This window comes from Phytophthora sojae (genome assembly GCF_000149755.1).
Source record: "Phytophthora sojae unplaced genomic scaffold PHYSOscaffold_8, whole genome shotgun sequence".
In the NCBI taxonomy this organism is placed as follows: Eukaryota; Oomycota; class Peronosporomycetes; order Peronosporales; family Peronosporaceae; genus Phytophthora; species Phytophthora sojae.
This window is the reverse complement of record NW_009258122.1, coordinates 2,087,277-2,102,265: the sequence shown is the minus strand read 5'-3', so window position 1 is coordinate 2,102,265 and position 14,989 is coordinate 2,087,277. Positions and strand designations below refer to the sequence as shown.

The 14,989-nt window shown below is 50.1% G+C and overlaps 4 protein-coding genes across 4 annotated transcripts; all 4 read right to left on the bottom strand.

Annotated features, from left to right (window-relative positions):
- Nucleotides 1-89: 89 nt before the first annotated feature.
- On the bottom strand, nucleotides 90-1,017 carry PHYSODRAFT_337766 (hypothetical protein; the record flags this gene model as incomplete). Its single annotated transcript, XM_009535452.1, has 3 exons — nucleotides 90-209; nucleotides 278-649; nucleotides 751-1,017. The coding sequence occupies 3 exons, from the start codon at nucleotides 1,015-1,017 to the stop codon at nucleotides 90-92; spliced, it is 759 nt and encodes a 252-aa protein (XP_009533747.1).
- A 3,417-nt stretch (nucleotides 1,018-4,434) lies between these two features.
- PHYSODRAFT_304688 (hypothetical protein) lies at nucleotides 4,435-4,743 on the bottom strand (the record flags this gene model as incomplete). Its single annotated transcript, XM_009535451.1, has 1 exon — nucleotides 4,435-4,743. The coding sequence occupies one exon, from the start codon at nucleotides 4,741-4,743 to the stop codon at nucleotides 4,435-4,437; it is 309 nt and encodes a 102-aa protein (XP_009533746.1).
- A 4,781-nt stretch (nucleotides 4,744-9,524) lies between these two features.
- PHYSODRAFT_520820 (hypothetical protein) lies at nucleotides 9,525-10,649 on the bottom strand (the record flags this gene model as incomplete). Its single annotated transcript, XM_009535450.1, has 1 exon — nucleotides 9,525-10,649. One exon carries the CDS (start codon nucleotides 10,647-10,649, stop codon nucleotides 9,525-9,527), a length of 1,125 nt encoding a protein of 374 aa, XP_009533745.1.
- Nucleotides 10,650-14,360: 3,711 nt separating this feature from the next.
- On the bottom strand, nucleotides 14,361-14,513 carry PHYSODRAFT_520257 (hypothetical protein; the record flags this gene model as incomplete). Its single annotated transcript, XM_009535449.1, has 1 exon — nucleotides 14,361-14,513. One exon carries the CDS (start codon nucleotides 14,511-14,513, stop codon nucleotides 14,361-14,363), a length of 153 nt encoding a protein of 50 aa, XP_009533744.1.
- Between the last annotated feature and the right edge of the window lie 476 nt (nucleotides 14,514-14,989).

Here is a 14,989-nt window from a genome sequence, read left to right as displayed (position 1 = left end):
TGTCGGATCCTGATGCCGTCGCTGTTGGATCCACTGATGGAGCTGGCTGCTTCTTGGATCGAGGCTGGGATCGGGGCTGAGGACGCGCTTCACGTTGGATCTGGGCTCGGGCGCGTAGCATCGAGGCTCCCGATGGTCCAAGTGACATGCGTCGCGGCTCCGAAGACGTGTCCGACCAGCCGACACATAAGGTGACGACGTCCGACATCCTGTGGATCCTTCTTGTAGTGATCTTGGATCCAGGATTGCGGGATCCGGCTTCGGCTGGATCTCGCACCTTCAGCCGGTTGAACAGCATCTCCGTCGTGGCACGGAGTTGGATTGGATCGATCTCGTACATCACTGACGCGTCGAACGCTCCAGCCACGAGACCGGCATCCCTCAGAAGCTGCATCAAGCGTTCCATCTCTGCCAAGATTCCTGGACGCTTAACGGCTGCCGGAAGTGTCAAGGGTCCCTGTAGGGCTCCGATCTGCTTCACGCCGAACTTCTGCATAATTGGATCCACTGTCAGAAAGCTGCGTAGTTGCTTCTCGTGATGACGGATCCATGATGCCTCGGATCCATCCTGGGCCGAGGTTTCTGGATCTTCGTCCTCCAGCTCCGGGGCCTTCATCTTCCTTCTCGTAGCGGTCTTCTTCGTCTGGGTCTTGTCTGGATGAAAGATGTAGGGCTCTTGTTTGACTGGAGAGTCAGAAAATGCATACCGATCCTGGCCAGCCTTGGTTTGTTTTGTTAGTGGATCTTGACTTTCGTCGCAATCACCGGGGTCCCTGAAGGGACCTGTGGAGGAGGTTGAGGTTTCTCTTCTGGATCCATGTCTGGATCCACCTCGGTTCCGCCGATAGAGGTCCTCCTTGCACTCTGCCGATCCGTGGATCTTGTTTCATTCAGCAGCGTCGTCGTCGATCCCGATTCCGAAGACGCTTGATCCCCTTGTTCCTTCTTCACTCGAACTTCTTCTTGGGACTCACGGTGAAATCCCGAGTCACCAGAAGATCCGGGCACGCGCACCATTGTGGCGTAGCGGGATCAGCAAAATCTGCGAGATTGCCAATCCAACTTACCAACTGCGCCCGAACACCGACTTACAGAGGGGGTCCCCCGATGATCCGTGATCTGTGTGCTGAACTGGTCACCTTGTGTACCCGTCGGTAGGGCTGGATCTGCTCCTCTGGTGTCTGCTGAAGCGTCCGAACCTTGAAGACAGATCAGTCTGGGTGAGACGCGGGGATGTGGGTGGAGCAGCGTGGAAATCTTCACTCTGCTCGCGGTAGTATTCCAAATCCAGTGGCCCTGTACTTGGATCTGGCGGCCTGGATCTGGATCCGGCCGGGTTGTTGCCTTTCGTGGTTGTTGTCCTTTACGTTGCCTTCGCAGGTCTTCCTTGGTCGTGTTTGCCGCCTCCAATGACGGTGTCGTTGACAGTTGAGATGAGAGGACGCACCGGCCAAACTGATAACTCCGGTGGATCTTGGATCTGCACTTGCAGGTAGTTCACTAGGAAGGTCCTGGATCTGGCCAATATATTACTCCAGTCTTACAACCAACACTAGATCTGCTACCGCTAACCTCTCTACGCCGTGTAGGGCCAATGTCGTTCCCGTTTCCAGGCGAGGGAGGAAGCGCTTGCGTTGTACAAGGCAAATTCTGGTCTGATTTATGCTTAAGTTCGCTCCTATCCCAAAGTCCTATCGCCATGTGGCTCCTATCATCCGATCTGTACCTACCGACTCTATGGACTCCCTTTACCTTCATTGCGTGTCAGCTGCTTGCCCGTAGGGTCGTGTCCACAACTTCCTGATTACGCCTGGATGTGGATCCAGATCCACGCTGGATCTTGGATCTTGGATCTGGATCTTGGATCTCCATTGGTGCAGATCCAGATCCACCTGAGTCTTGGATCTTCGACTCCCCGTTTCTTGGAATCCACTTTACCAGCTGAAGGTGAATCAGAAGTCCGCTACGCGCAAATGACGGTGTCACCGCCTGTATCCATCAGCAAAGAGCACATGGATATATTAGTACAAGAGTCTGAGAATTACGAGGGCAGATATGGTAAGTCAAAGCACCTTATGGAGTTGTTCAAAGGGTTCTATCCAGGATCTGCAATTACACCCAACCAACTCAGAATGCCGATCCGGAACTGCCAGTCGCGATCATTCAGGAATGAAGCTACGGCGCCCACCGCACCAACACCTACTACGCCAGCTCCAACCCCCGGTACTGCAGCACGCAAGGCACGCAAAAGGAAGGCAACTTTCTGCGACGATTGCCGAAAGAAGCACGCAAAATGTGGAGACTCGAAGGAGAACCCTGACTGCGCAAAGTTGGCCCAAAATCAAGCCAACACATTAGATAGTTATTTCACACCGCAAAGGAGATAAAAAAAAAACACCACGATTTAGCATTTACTTACACAGTCTGTAGTAGCCCAAATACACATTAATCCCCACCTTCGATAAATAAATGGGTTAGATTGAGTGTCCAGCCTCGGAGCCACGATGTCGACCAGCAATTTGCTGGTATTGGCGCGACTGGCGTCTGGACGACTTGGAGCGGTGCTGGGGGTGCTCTTCCTCGATGACTGACGCTCTCTACTGTGGCTCACGCGTCGACCGCACGCAATTAAGCCGGTCTCGGCCAGCTTCGGGGTAAGCTTGTGGTCCAGTCCCATGAAGGCGATGTCCTCGGCCTTGCCATTGCTCTCCCAAACCTCACTGCTCAGCGAGAATACCGCTGCTGTAGAGTGGTACCGCCAGTAGCCTAAAATCTTGCATAGTCAACAAGCGCACAACTTTTTCAATGAGTACCCACAGAAGCAACATCAATCCACTTAAGCATGCGATAAGGACGCACCGCAGTTGCTGCACATGAACGGATGTCTGAAGTCCGTCGGCGCTCAGTACAGAGCTGACGCCGCCCCATAAGCGTGTAGTGTAGGCAGGAGGGCTTCACAGCGTTCGTGCGTAGTGTAGGCAGGAGGGCTCGCCGCGAGGATTATGAAGCGCAGATCGCCTCGAGAAGACCTGCACGCGTGGGTTTCGATTGCAAATAGCGATCTGACAGTAAGCTTGAGCCCGATCTATAGTACTCTCTGATTGGTCGAAATAATACCGGGGAGAGGAATCGGGGCTTGACCGGAATTCGTGGGCTTGTCCCGGGACCAGATTAGACCAACTTGACCAGATGGGACCAGTTTAGACCAGGTGCCTGTCCCGGTACATGTCCCGGTAGGCTCACGATACAATAAGGGCGACACCCCCTCTTTCAATACTAAACCTAAATGAATTTTGTGACCGAAGCAGCTGAACTTTGCTCTTTGCGCTCATTCAGCGAAACGACGGACGGAAGCCAAGGCAGGCGGCGTGCCACGACGGAGGAAGCTCCGCCCTCATGGTGAGTTATTAGAGCTGTTCTAGTGGTGCTTGACTATGCAATAACGTGCATCCGCACTGTGCTTCTGGTTTGCTGCTGCTATAGGCCTCGCATCAAAGATATCGGAGGCAGCGGGCTGAGTCATGGGGTGATCTTCTGCTTAGCAGCTGCCGTGCTCCTGCTTTTGTGCGCTCGCCTGAACGGTAAGTAGTGCTTCATCGTATTCAGGTCACTGCATCATGGCTCGACGCGTGCTTTATCACCGCTGCTTACGTTATTGTGACTGCTTGTCAGGCTCCTTCGCTACGATCCCAGCTCCGATTGCATCTTAACGCTGGAGCTCTGCCTCGCTGTAGCAGCTCTATTGGTGGAATCTACTATTGCCAGGACTGTTCCTGCTCCAGCGCGCATCTCCATGAAGCCAGCGACTCTGTTGCAGCCCCAGTGCTGTGTAATTTCTACCGGTAAGGCTGCTATTGTCTGGCCTCAAACAATGAATGCGTTCTAACTCTAAGATGCAATGTGCTGCGCCTTTAAACAGATATTATAGCGATGCTTATCAAGTAATATTTAAGTTCAACTGAAAAATGATAAGATGTTTTGCTGGCCTTCTCTTGCTTGGCGTTGTTCGCAGTGCTGGTTGCCGCTGTTTGGTCCACATCTTCGTTCGTTTTTCGACAGCTATCACACGACGGCCGAGGGCGCTTGTTTGAAGCTGGAGCTGAGGATGTTGATGCCTGCTCTTCTTGTCGTCCATATGACGGGGCGATTGACGTTGGAGCTGCCGGGACTGTTTTGGCCGCTATTTGTCGATCATAAAGACGCATACGAACAGCATTTTGACCCAACTTGGAGCCAGGGTACCGTTTAAGGTTCACTGTGGATTAATTTCCACTTCCCCTTGCGCCCTTTGCCTAACGATACTGCAATTAGGCGAAGCTGGGCTTCAGTGTCTAGGTCCCATTGAGCCAGTTGGTAAGTTGCTGCTGCAGCTGATAGTGTGATCGCGACTGGAGTATTGATGACCGCGTCGTTAACCTGTTCGGCACCGATAAGTTAACCTTGTTCACAGGCAGCTGGTGCCGATGTAGAGGAAGTTAATGCGGCTGCCGGTTGCTGTGGCTCTGACGGGATGCCAGTGAGGGACCCGGAAACCCTAGCTCTACGCTCGGTAGGTGCGCATAGTCTATCATCCAACGATTTGGTATCCTGATCAGCTTGTAAATCGGGTGAAGACCTGGCTGACGCCTTCTCCTCGTCATCTCCATCGCCTTGGGCCTTCTTGACGCGATTTTTCGATCGCTTCACCGACCCCCAGCGACGATTCAGGAACTCGGCGGATTTGGGCTCAATCCCGTCACACATTGCCGCTGCGAAATTAAAAACCACTACAAATACCTGCCGTTTGTTCTTGAGCGACGACTTGCGAACCATTGCGAATAAAGTTTTCATCAAAGCTTCCTCATCCGGTGTGATCTTGTCGTCGTTGATGGGTTTGTCAGTCATGATCACCATACGTGAGTCCAGAACTGGTGGAGACGTCTTGAGCATGTCATCAAAACCTGGTAGACGCTTGGAAATTGCATGAAAGCCACGCTTTCGGGGTTTTAACGCTCGATTATCGAGACGCCCCACTGCACAGTTGTTTAGAACCGTTGCCACAGCTTCGCTGCTAGACCATTCGCGGCTGGCAGAAAGGTGTTCAGCGCGAGCTTCCTTCAAGACAGCAAATTCGTGAGCTGAAAAATCTCTTGAGCTGTCGCACTCGGGCTCCAAGCGAAGAAACTCAATTAGTTTTTTTCGATTGAAGTGGTTGTCGCAGTTGAATGCATTTGATAGTAGCGCCCGAATATCTTCTGAAGGGACCGCACCAGACAGAAGCTTGGCTTCCTTATTAGACGTTCGAAGCTGGATCATCTCAAACAGTTGCTCCCAAGGCCTGTGCTCATCTGGCTTGGCTGCTGAACTACGATAACTGCTGCTCGGAGCAAGGTCCCTGGACTTGATCGTCATCAGCTTCATGACGTACTCGAGCTGTGGAGTCTCTGGCAGCAAACCACTACAGACAACAGCACTTTGACACAAACATCTAAAATCAGAGCCGTGAAACTCGGGGTTTCGGCGATATTTCGCCCCGACGCTAAGGCTGTGCTGCGCAAGATCAGTTAGTAGAGATATAGAGTTTGATTTTCAAACAAGTATAGTACCTGTAGAATGAAGATGTCCAGAATGCGTAAGCCCACTTCAACTGAGAGAACACGATCAAGCAGCTTTCGTAGCTTGGAGTGAATGGCTTCAAGCTGACTTGTGGAGATAATACGCACTTCACCCCCTGCCTCTGTGTACTGATTCTAGCCCACGTACAGGTCCCCCCGCCGGATCTGGGCCAGGTTACTGGCAACGCATCCATCCCACTCAGAACGCTTCACGGAAATACCAGCAGGATCCAGCGACTCTAGTAGCGACTTGACACGACGCTCACACTCGTGTGGCGGGCGCAGGTTACGCTCCAGATTGCAGCAGACAGTTGCTTGGAAAGCCACCGCTTCTTACTGTTATCACTTATTTTCTCGGTGAACCTTGAAATACCATGAAAAGGGTCTTGTTTGACTACCACCGCATCGCCGAACACTCTCTCAATGAGATTGCGGTTGGCATTGGCGTTGTCACAAACACATATCCGAGGCCCATCGGAGTCACTTATTATTTTGGGCGTCATTGTTTTTAAGAGCGCCTCTGTTTCTGCATGATTCTCAGACTGGGTTAGCGTTCTCCCCAAAATTTGCCCTACCTCATTTTGAACAAGCAGCAGCATACGAATAGCTGCTGACTGCTCTTTGATGCCATTAGCTCCGAATACCTTAAGCTTGCTACAGAATTTTTGTGAGTGATCCATTCGGAAAACACGATCACACTTCGTTTCTGTCATCTGTGCTGCGCACAAGCGACTTAAAATGGTAGTGTGTGTTAGCCATAGTTCTTTTAGCATTTCGGCATCCACACGAGTGTTTTGACATGTATTGCTCCTCTGTTGGAGGGAGGGGAGGGACGTAGGTTGCATCCCCAGCACGCAGCTGCTCTACCTTCGCTCCAACTCGAGACCGAAGCTGGTAAAACCTCTTTTGGCGTCGCCGGACGGTGTTTGCAACTGCACCTGCAATTCCTTTCGTAGATAACATACCGTCATATACGATGTCAAACATATCTGAAGAGATTCCTGTCTTGTATGTTAGTAAGTAGGGGAAATCCAGCACCAACAGCTTAGACGAAGCGAGATATGAGTCACTAATAGTAGAAAACAATTTTCTACTGGTGCCAGCGCACTGATATCGTGCATAGTACAATACCGTTCTGTGCTTAACATCTTCCACTATACGTTGTTTGTATGCTTACCAGATTGAAATTGGATCCAGAGTTTGGTTGTATTTGGATCGGGTGAAGGAAGGATATGCGCGCAAGTTGGCTCACATGTGGCACGGTCCGTTCCGGGTGGCGGAAAAGATGGGAGAATACGCTGTGCGGTCGAGACCCCTGGCACGGAATATCGGCTGTTCCCTGTGGTACATGTTTCCAAGTTGAAGCTTGTGAGGAACTTCCCAGACCGACCCCAGATCCAGTTGACCGAAGACACTACGGAGCGATATGACTTCGACGAGGCACTACTGCCGGAGGACAGCTGGACCCAGGATCTAGGTGAAGATGAGTACGAAGTGGAGAAACTTACTGACATGAGGACTGGAAAGCGCACTCGTTACGGCCGGATCCACCGTGAATTCCCGGTACACTGGCGTGGATATGAAGATCCATCCTGGGTGGATGAGGCGGATCTGAACTGTGGAGCAATATTGCACGAGTTCTTGCGGGATCGCACCAACAGGAATCGTTTTGGTGTAATGCAGTCTCATGAGGAGTAGTGGGGCTGAGATTCACCGGGTCGCTTCGGTTGGAGAGTATGGTGATGGATCTGCAAGGCGGTTGCAGGTCGGTGAATGGAGACATTTGTATACTTGTATGTGAGGATCGGACGCAAACGGCGTCTGAACAAGGCAGGAGGCGATGGATCTGGAGATGACAGAAGCCCTTGAGCTAAGCCAATGCCCTAGACAACGGCGAAGGCGAAGTTGGACAGACTGAATCGAATTGGAAGTTAGGATCCTGATCGGAGGAAGTGTCCGCAGTGACACCGTTGTGCGGCGCCAACTACGGACAGGAGGCGGTTGTGGTAAAGTGGGTTCCAAGAAACGGGGAGTCGAAGATCCAAGACTCAGGTGGATCTGGATCTGCACCAATGGAGATCCAAGATCCAGATCCAAGATCCAAGATCCAAGATCCAGCGTGGATCTGGATCCACATCCAGGCGTAATCAGGAAGTTGTAGACACGACCCTACGGGCAAGCAGCTGACACGCAATGAAGGTAAAGGGAGTCCATAGAGTCGGTAGGTACAGATCGGATGATAGGAGCCACATGGCGATAGGACTTTGGGATAGGAGCGAACTTAAGCATAAATCAGACCAGAATTTGCCTTGTACAACGCAAGCGCTTCCTCCCTCGCCTGGAAACGGGAACGACATTGGCCCTACACGGCGTAGAGAGGTTAGCGGTAGCAGATCTAGTGTTGGTTGTAAGACTGGAGTAATATATTGGCCAGATCCAGGACCTTCCTAGTGAACTACCTGCAAGTGCAGATCCAAGATCCACCGGAGTTATCAGTTTGGCCGGTGCGTCCTCTCATCTCAACTGTCAACGACACCGTCATTGGAGGCGGCAAACACGACCAAGGAAGACCTGCGAAGGCAACGTAAAGGACAACAACCACGAAAGGCAACAACCCGGCCGGATCCAGATCCAGGCCGCCAGATCCAAGTACAGGGCCACTGGATTTGGAATACTACCGCGAGCAGAGTGAAGATTTCCACGCTGCTCCACCCACATCCCCGCGTCTCACCCAGACTGATCTGTCTTCAAGGCTCGGACGCTTCAGCAGACACCAGAGGAGCAGATCCAGCCCTACCGACGGGTACACAAGGTGACCAGTTCAGCACACAGATCACGGATCATCGGGGGACCCCCTCTGTAAGTCGGTGTTCGGGCGCAGTTGGTAAGTTGGATTGGCAATCTCGCAGATTTTGCTGATCCCGCTACGCCACAGAGCTATCCCCGGTTCGAAGCCGAGACGTGTCGAGCGATGCGGTTTGAAGGAGGGTCACTTCTGGCATATCGAGTAGCGATGGTGGTGCTGCCGTGGACCTTGCTCCAGTCACGTCCGAGACCTTCAAATCACTGGTACAGTCCATTTCAAGAGCATTAGAGGTAGACTGAGGCTGCCCTAGCGTGCTTCGGATAACTTTGAACTTGATTTTGCAAGCACCATCTGTTTCCGGCGAATTCTTAAGCACATCCCAGCGTCTCAGCAAAGACTCCTTAGAAAACGAGCGGACTCTATCGCACACGCAGCTCGCAAAATCGTAGATTCGACAAAAATATTTGCGTCTCTGCCCTATAGCATTTGACTCGCGAAGTGTAGTAAACAGAGAGGTTTGTAGATCTTGCTCGGACGCTTTCGCTCTACCCTGGCTTATGGGTTGTGAACGAAACCCAACAGCTTCTTGGTGGGTGCAGCTGGCTTGGACGGTGCACAGCCCTTGTCAGCACGTAGTTCTTTGATTTTGTTCTCTAACGTACGATAGCTGCGGCGGTGAAGCTTGATATGTGAGTTGCAATTCGAAGCAACAACAAGGTTGTACATGAAAGTGGTAACAAGATCACATTCACTCCAGCTTCTTTTACATTCGACTTGCTCACAAAATACTTGACGCAAAAGCTCATGCTCTTCAAAGGATAACCCCGTACCTCCCTCATAGTTGTGGTCCTCCATTCGGAGAGAATGCATAAACTCTGTGGGGTCACCTTGACCTTGTTGGAGTATGGTAGCATTTTTCCACAGTAACTCTCTAATTGTTTTCATGTGCCGACGTGAGCTTGCCAGGTTAGTTTCTAGAGCGGAAGCGTTGACGTTAGCACTCTGAAACATTTGTTCCCATGAGCGAAATGCAAAGTCACGTTGAGTTGTGGAACGATATTGCGGAGCCGGTATCGGTGCTGACACGAGATTCGTCGCAAACTCTTGCTCAGGAGTATTCGCTACTAATCCACTCCGTATAACGTGCATACAGTGGCGGCTCGACAGGCAGATATCATATCTACGTTGCTGATCGCCGGATTTCTGCCAAACCGGGCCCCGACATCGATGTTATGCTGCACGATGAACACGTCCAGAATGCGCAGGCCAAGCTCGGCTCGCACCTCCCGCGCCAGCAATTTTTTCAATGCGGAATGGAACCCCTCGAGCTGGCTGGGCGACACAACACGCACAGCAGGCCCGCTACCCTCCTGATATGTATTCTCAGCAACATGCAAATGACCGGCCTTGATTTGAGCGACATTGTACTCAATGGTATTGTTCCACTTTGCTAGCGTGCAGCCCAAGTCATTGGCAGTAATCTTGCGCAGCACTTCGCGCAACTTTGCCTCCATTTCTTTGGGCGGCCTGGGCTCGCGGTCAACATCGTAGAGAGCGGCTTTAATCTCCTTGCAGATGAACTTCCGAAGAGGCTTCGCTTTGATGTGCTTTCCAAAGCGCTGGTGCACGTGAAATGGATCCTGCTGTACAATGACAGAATCTCCATACACACTCGCCACAAAGTCACGGACAGCACGCGCATTATCCGTGATCAGATATTTACATTCACCATTCGTTTCTAGCTGAGGTTGCACGTCCGATAGAAGCTGCATCGTTTCCTCCTTGTTCTCAGAACTTGTGAGTCGGCGTCCAACAATCTGCCCTATTTCATTCTGCACCAGCAGCAACATTTTCACGTCAGCGAGGTTATCTCGTTTTCCGTGACCTTCCCACACTTTCAATCCCTTGCAAAATTTGACCAAATGATCCATACGAACTCCTTTTTTCACAGTGGTTTGCTTCATCACCAATTTACACGTGGAACTGTACAGCTCAGTATACGTCAGCCAAGCTGCAGTGAGGGATGTATGTGACACGACTTTGTTCCTCTCCAAATATGCCGCCGCAGTTGGGGGAATTGGAGCCAAATAGGTGGCGTTCTTGGTGTGGTTTCGCTTCACCGCGTACGCAAACTTTGACAGCAATTCATAGTAGCGGTTCCTGCGACGTCTCTCCAGATGATGCAAGGCACTTGTCAACCCGTTCGGAGACAGAAGTTCTCGATGACGGCGGCGTCTACGGTGGGTCATGTACCTTGAGTACCTGGCTCGCGTCGGCGGCGACCACGGCGTACATGTATTAATAACTGGAGGGGTAAGTCGGGCCGCTGATTGAGGAATGGATGGTGAACAGCGGCTAATCATTTGCCCGTTTCAACGTTCCTACGGCAAAAATGAGGTCGTAGATCAGCCTGATCATTTGGAAGAAATCGGCCTAATGATTAGCTACATTGAAATACCCTGTTGAATCCCGCTCGTGTCAATGGATTTATAGACCTATCGTAGTTAAATAACTCTGCGAAAACTACAAATATCCTTTTTGTTTGTCTATGTGATTGATTTGCTAGAACGGGTTACCGATCTCGTTGTGGATATCGATAGGTAAGCAAGCAAGTAAACCAGTTAGCTCGTAAATGAGTAAGTAAGTAAGTAAGTAAGTAAGTAAGTAAGTAAGTAAGTGCACGACGGGTGAGTTAGCGGCATGAAAAAGGCTCGAACCAAGTTGCAGCGGCGGCTGAAGTTTCAAATCACCAGGCAACAACCACAATGGCAAGATGGCGTGGTGGTGGCTCACAAACTACTATTCTCCGCGAAAACGCACAACTTCCTCGCCACCAAATGAAAGAGCTGAAAGAGAAGAAGATGAAGTCGCTATCGGCCAAGTGCTTTTTGATCCCTCCGCAACACTTACACTACTATCCAGCGGTGCCGGGAGCTGTAGCAAATCCTCCTGTTCTGGGCGCTGACCAGACGGAATAGACCACGAATCCAAGCAGCAAGAAGAGCAAACGTAGCCTGGACGACCGCGGAAACAGAAGAGCAAACTGAAGCTCAACCAGTTCTCTATCCTGTAGTTCTGTAGCCCTGCAAAACAAAAGTCGAACGAGTCGAGAATCACATTTTCTGCGTTCTGCATTATTGTCTTATGCCATACTTATTGAATCAACGAAGGGTGGCTTGTTATCCATGTTTGAATGTGCTGCATGCGTACGCATAAGCGTTGGTCGGTGGGGCAATCATTATCCGGTAATACTGGTTGTTTCCCCACCTGGCGGGGCAGGATGGGACCCCGGTGTCGCGCCAAACGCTTCAAATACACGTTTGCGTGTATAAAATATACATCTTAGCAGACTTTTGAGACAAAGCCTGTTCCGATTTGTAGAAAATTGAAGATAATGTGCTTTGCAATGGTTTTGGCAATATGAGACGAGATTTGCTGTTTTATAGCGACCACCTGCTAGATTTACGATAAATCGAGGTGCATAAATGGGTGGAGGCCTAGAATAACGCTAAAAGCGCCACAATTGCACTTTTGAAAGTGCAAATGTGGCTGTGCAGCTGCAATTCTGTCGGTTTTTATCCACAAGCACCTACACACACGGCAATTATGCATAAGAGGGTGGATGTGCTGGGGATCATGGACGGTGGTGTACTGGGCCAATGCACGGCTGCTGACAGGCCCTTCCAAGTCGATATATCTATGATTTATGCATAATTTTAGCAGGTCGTGAATCTTCTTTCACACATATTTAGGAACAGGCTTTGCCATATCTATCGTCTAAAATGGTCGGCAAAATAACTGCAAAGCACAATAAGACTAAGAATCGTAGGGGGCGAATAGATGCATACACGAAGTCTATCGGAGGTCTAGTGACGCTAGGAAATAATTGCCCAGTTCCTCCTCACTCCGTTAGTTAGGAACTGGGCATTTTTTCCCTCAGCGCCTGGGCCTCACCCGCCGCGTGGCATGAAGGACGGATGACTGGTGCTGTTAACGCTTCTTGGGTCGGACTCATACCGAACTTGACAGGTATTGCAGTTCTAAAGGTACTAACGTGTGTGTTACGTTTGTTTCGCCCAATGAGCACACACCATTTTTATCAGATGGTGGATACATTGTTCATCTTTTGTCCACTTTCGCAGCTATTTTGTGCTGGAAGTGCACGATTGCTGTACCGTCACCCTGGAGGGGGTTGCAATAGCATACCCCCAGCAGTTTTGATGTATAATCTAATAATCATGTCATCTTATTCTGTATAATCGCTACAGGATAAGGTTGGGGCTAGAAGGGTTAAAGTGCTGCGCTCATAATGCAGGAAGTAAGCAGTCTATCCGTTCTCCTCGATGCTTCCTCTTGGCGAGTGAGCAACAGGAAAAAAATGGTGTATGTGATAGGGGAGTATACCCCTTTTCACCAAAGATTATGGTGTTCTTTAGTTAAGTAAAGAAAGCGGAGAAGACTGTAGGCAAGTAGGTGAGTTTTGGTCAAGGTGGTTCTCGAAGTGTGGTCCAGGTTTAGCTTTAGTACTGCCAAGTTTCCCATAGTCGACGCCGGGTTGGGTGGCGCCAACTTGTCACGGATACGCTTCTGTCCGGGTAGTAAGGTGTGAGGGCTGTGGCATGCGTGGTGGTGTCACTATCCCCAGGATGTGGATGGCGCGTCCATCTCAAACCAGGAGTCGACATTGGGACATTGTCGTAAGGGACTGTACCGAGGTCACTAAGGAAGGGTGTACCGCCCCAGGCTGGTTAACAGAGCAGGGAAAAACCCTCGCTCTTGGTAGTGGGAGGATCTCGTGCCAGAATTCTGATGTGCCGCTACTACGCTGTAAGCCACAGTTCGATCACCTTGCGTAACACCTTTTGTGTTACACGTTACTATTACACCTTCCCTCAAGCGCTGTCTTTTGTGTGGGTGTGAGGGCTCTTAGTGCATCAACGTTAGTGTTCGACTCTCATGAAAATGTGTTAGCCACCTAAAATGTATTGGTGACCACGCACAAAAAGGGACCAATCAAAAGTAATCCACTTACCGAGTGGGTCATTCCTAAATGTGATACGTAGTAAAAGTGAAATACACGTAAAGCAAGTCTGCGATTCTGTGTTGAAACTTGTTGTGCAGTTGCGAGAAGGAATGATTGCTTTCAGGAATGACCTAGTAAAAACAAACCAAGCAAAATTTGATGTTTTATCACCAAAATAGCCTTTCAACTTCAACGCGTTGTAATTTCCTGAAATAAAAAAGTTGGAAGAGGCATGACCCCCCCGCATCTGCTACCAGGTTAAACTTAAACTTTTTTTCGCTTTATGACGGAGGGAGGCGTCAGTCGAGAGCAGGGATTTAGATGGGGGTGGGGTTACAGCTGCAGTCATCGGATTTCGATGGTCATGGCTAGAATGAAGAAGCAAGGAGCACCTAGCCAGTCTGGAACGAGCGGACAATTTCACATAGGGAGCATGCGTTCTTAAGGTTTTGATATTCTAACTCCCATTATTGTGAAACGCGGTTGGAATGTCCACGCCTTATTAGCTAACACATTTATCTTAATCGGATTTGAATATCCGTAGATGAGGGTATAAACCTAGATACAAAGCCTAAACGGTTAGCAAATAGGAGTGAGTAATCCTGCTTGGACAAGCTGGCGAGACTGGACTCTGTCTAATTTAGCGACTGTGGCTAAGAGCTACCGAGGCGTCTTTGGGCTAGTAAAGACCGGAGCTTGGAGTCCTCTTTGCCAATCAGCGTGTGACCGGGTCGACTATCTACTACACTATCTCGAAATGCTTTGACACCTTACATGTTGCATGCTTGGCTCACATCGACACCTACAGAGCTACAATTATTTAGTTCAAATAGCTCGGAATGCCGACTTGCACGGTGACATTCCGCCTTATTTACAAAAAATCTGTTGCGGATCGGATTAAGCACATGGACCAGATGGTTCGATTAGTCTTTCGCCCCTACACCCAAGTTTGACGATCGATTTGCACGTCAGAATCGCTACGAGCTTCCACCAGAGTTTCCCCTGGCTTCACCCTACTCAGGTATAGTTCACCATCTTTCGGGTACCAACATATGTGCTCAAACTCAAATCTTTCACCACGATGGTTCATGATCGGTCGATAGTGCTACTTGCTAATCGCACTGATAATTCCTAGTCTAAAATAGAGGTGGGGAATCTAATTAACCCCTCTAGCCCCATACTGTATCCTACAGAATAAGCATTTCGACAGGATTTAATATCCAGCAAACTTGGTTTCCGCGAAAAACTTCGCATATAGTTTTTTGTATAATGAGTAATCAGCCCATCATTCCTGTTGGATCTGTGATGGGTAGATAGACGGGGATTCTTCTGCGGCTATAGAAGGACGAGTATAAATCCTCAACAGGTTGGAAAATAGGGGTGTAAGGCCATAGTGACCGTTTGGCAGCCACTCGCGGTGCCTTTCACTTCGGAACGAGAAACCGCCCTGACCAGACGTACCTCGAGCTCTGCAAGCCCGGTAAGAACGTGCTAGTGCTGCTGCGTAGGCGAGGGCCAGGCGCTACTGGGAGCTCGAGGTCGCCATAACAGTCTACTCGGGTAGGA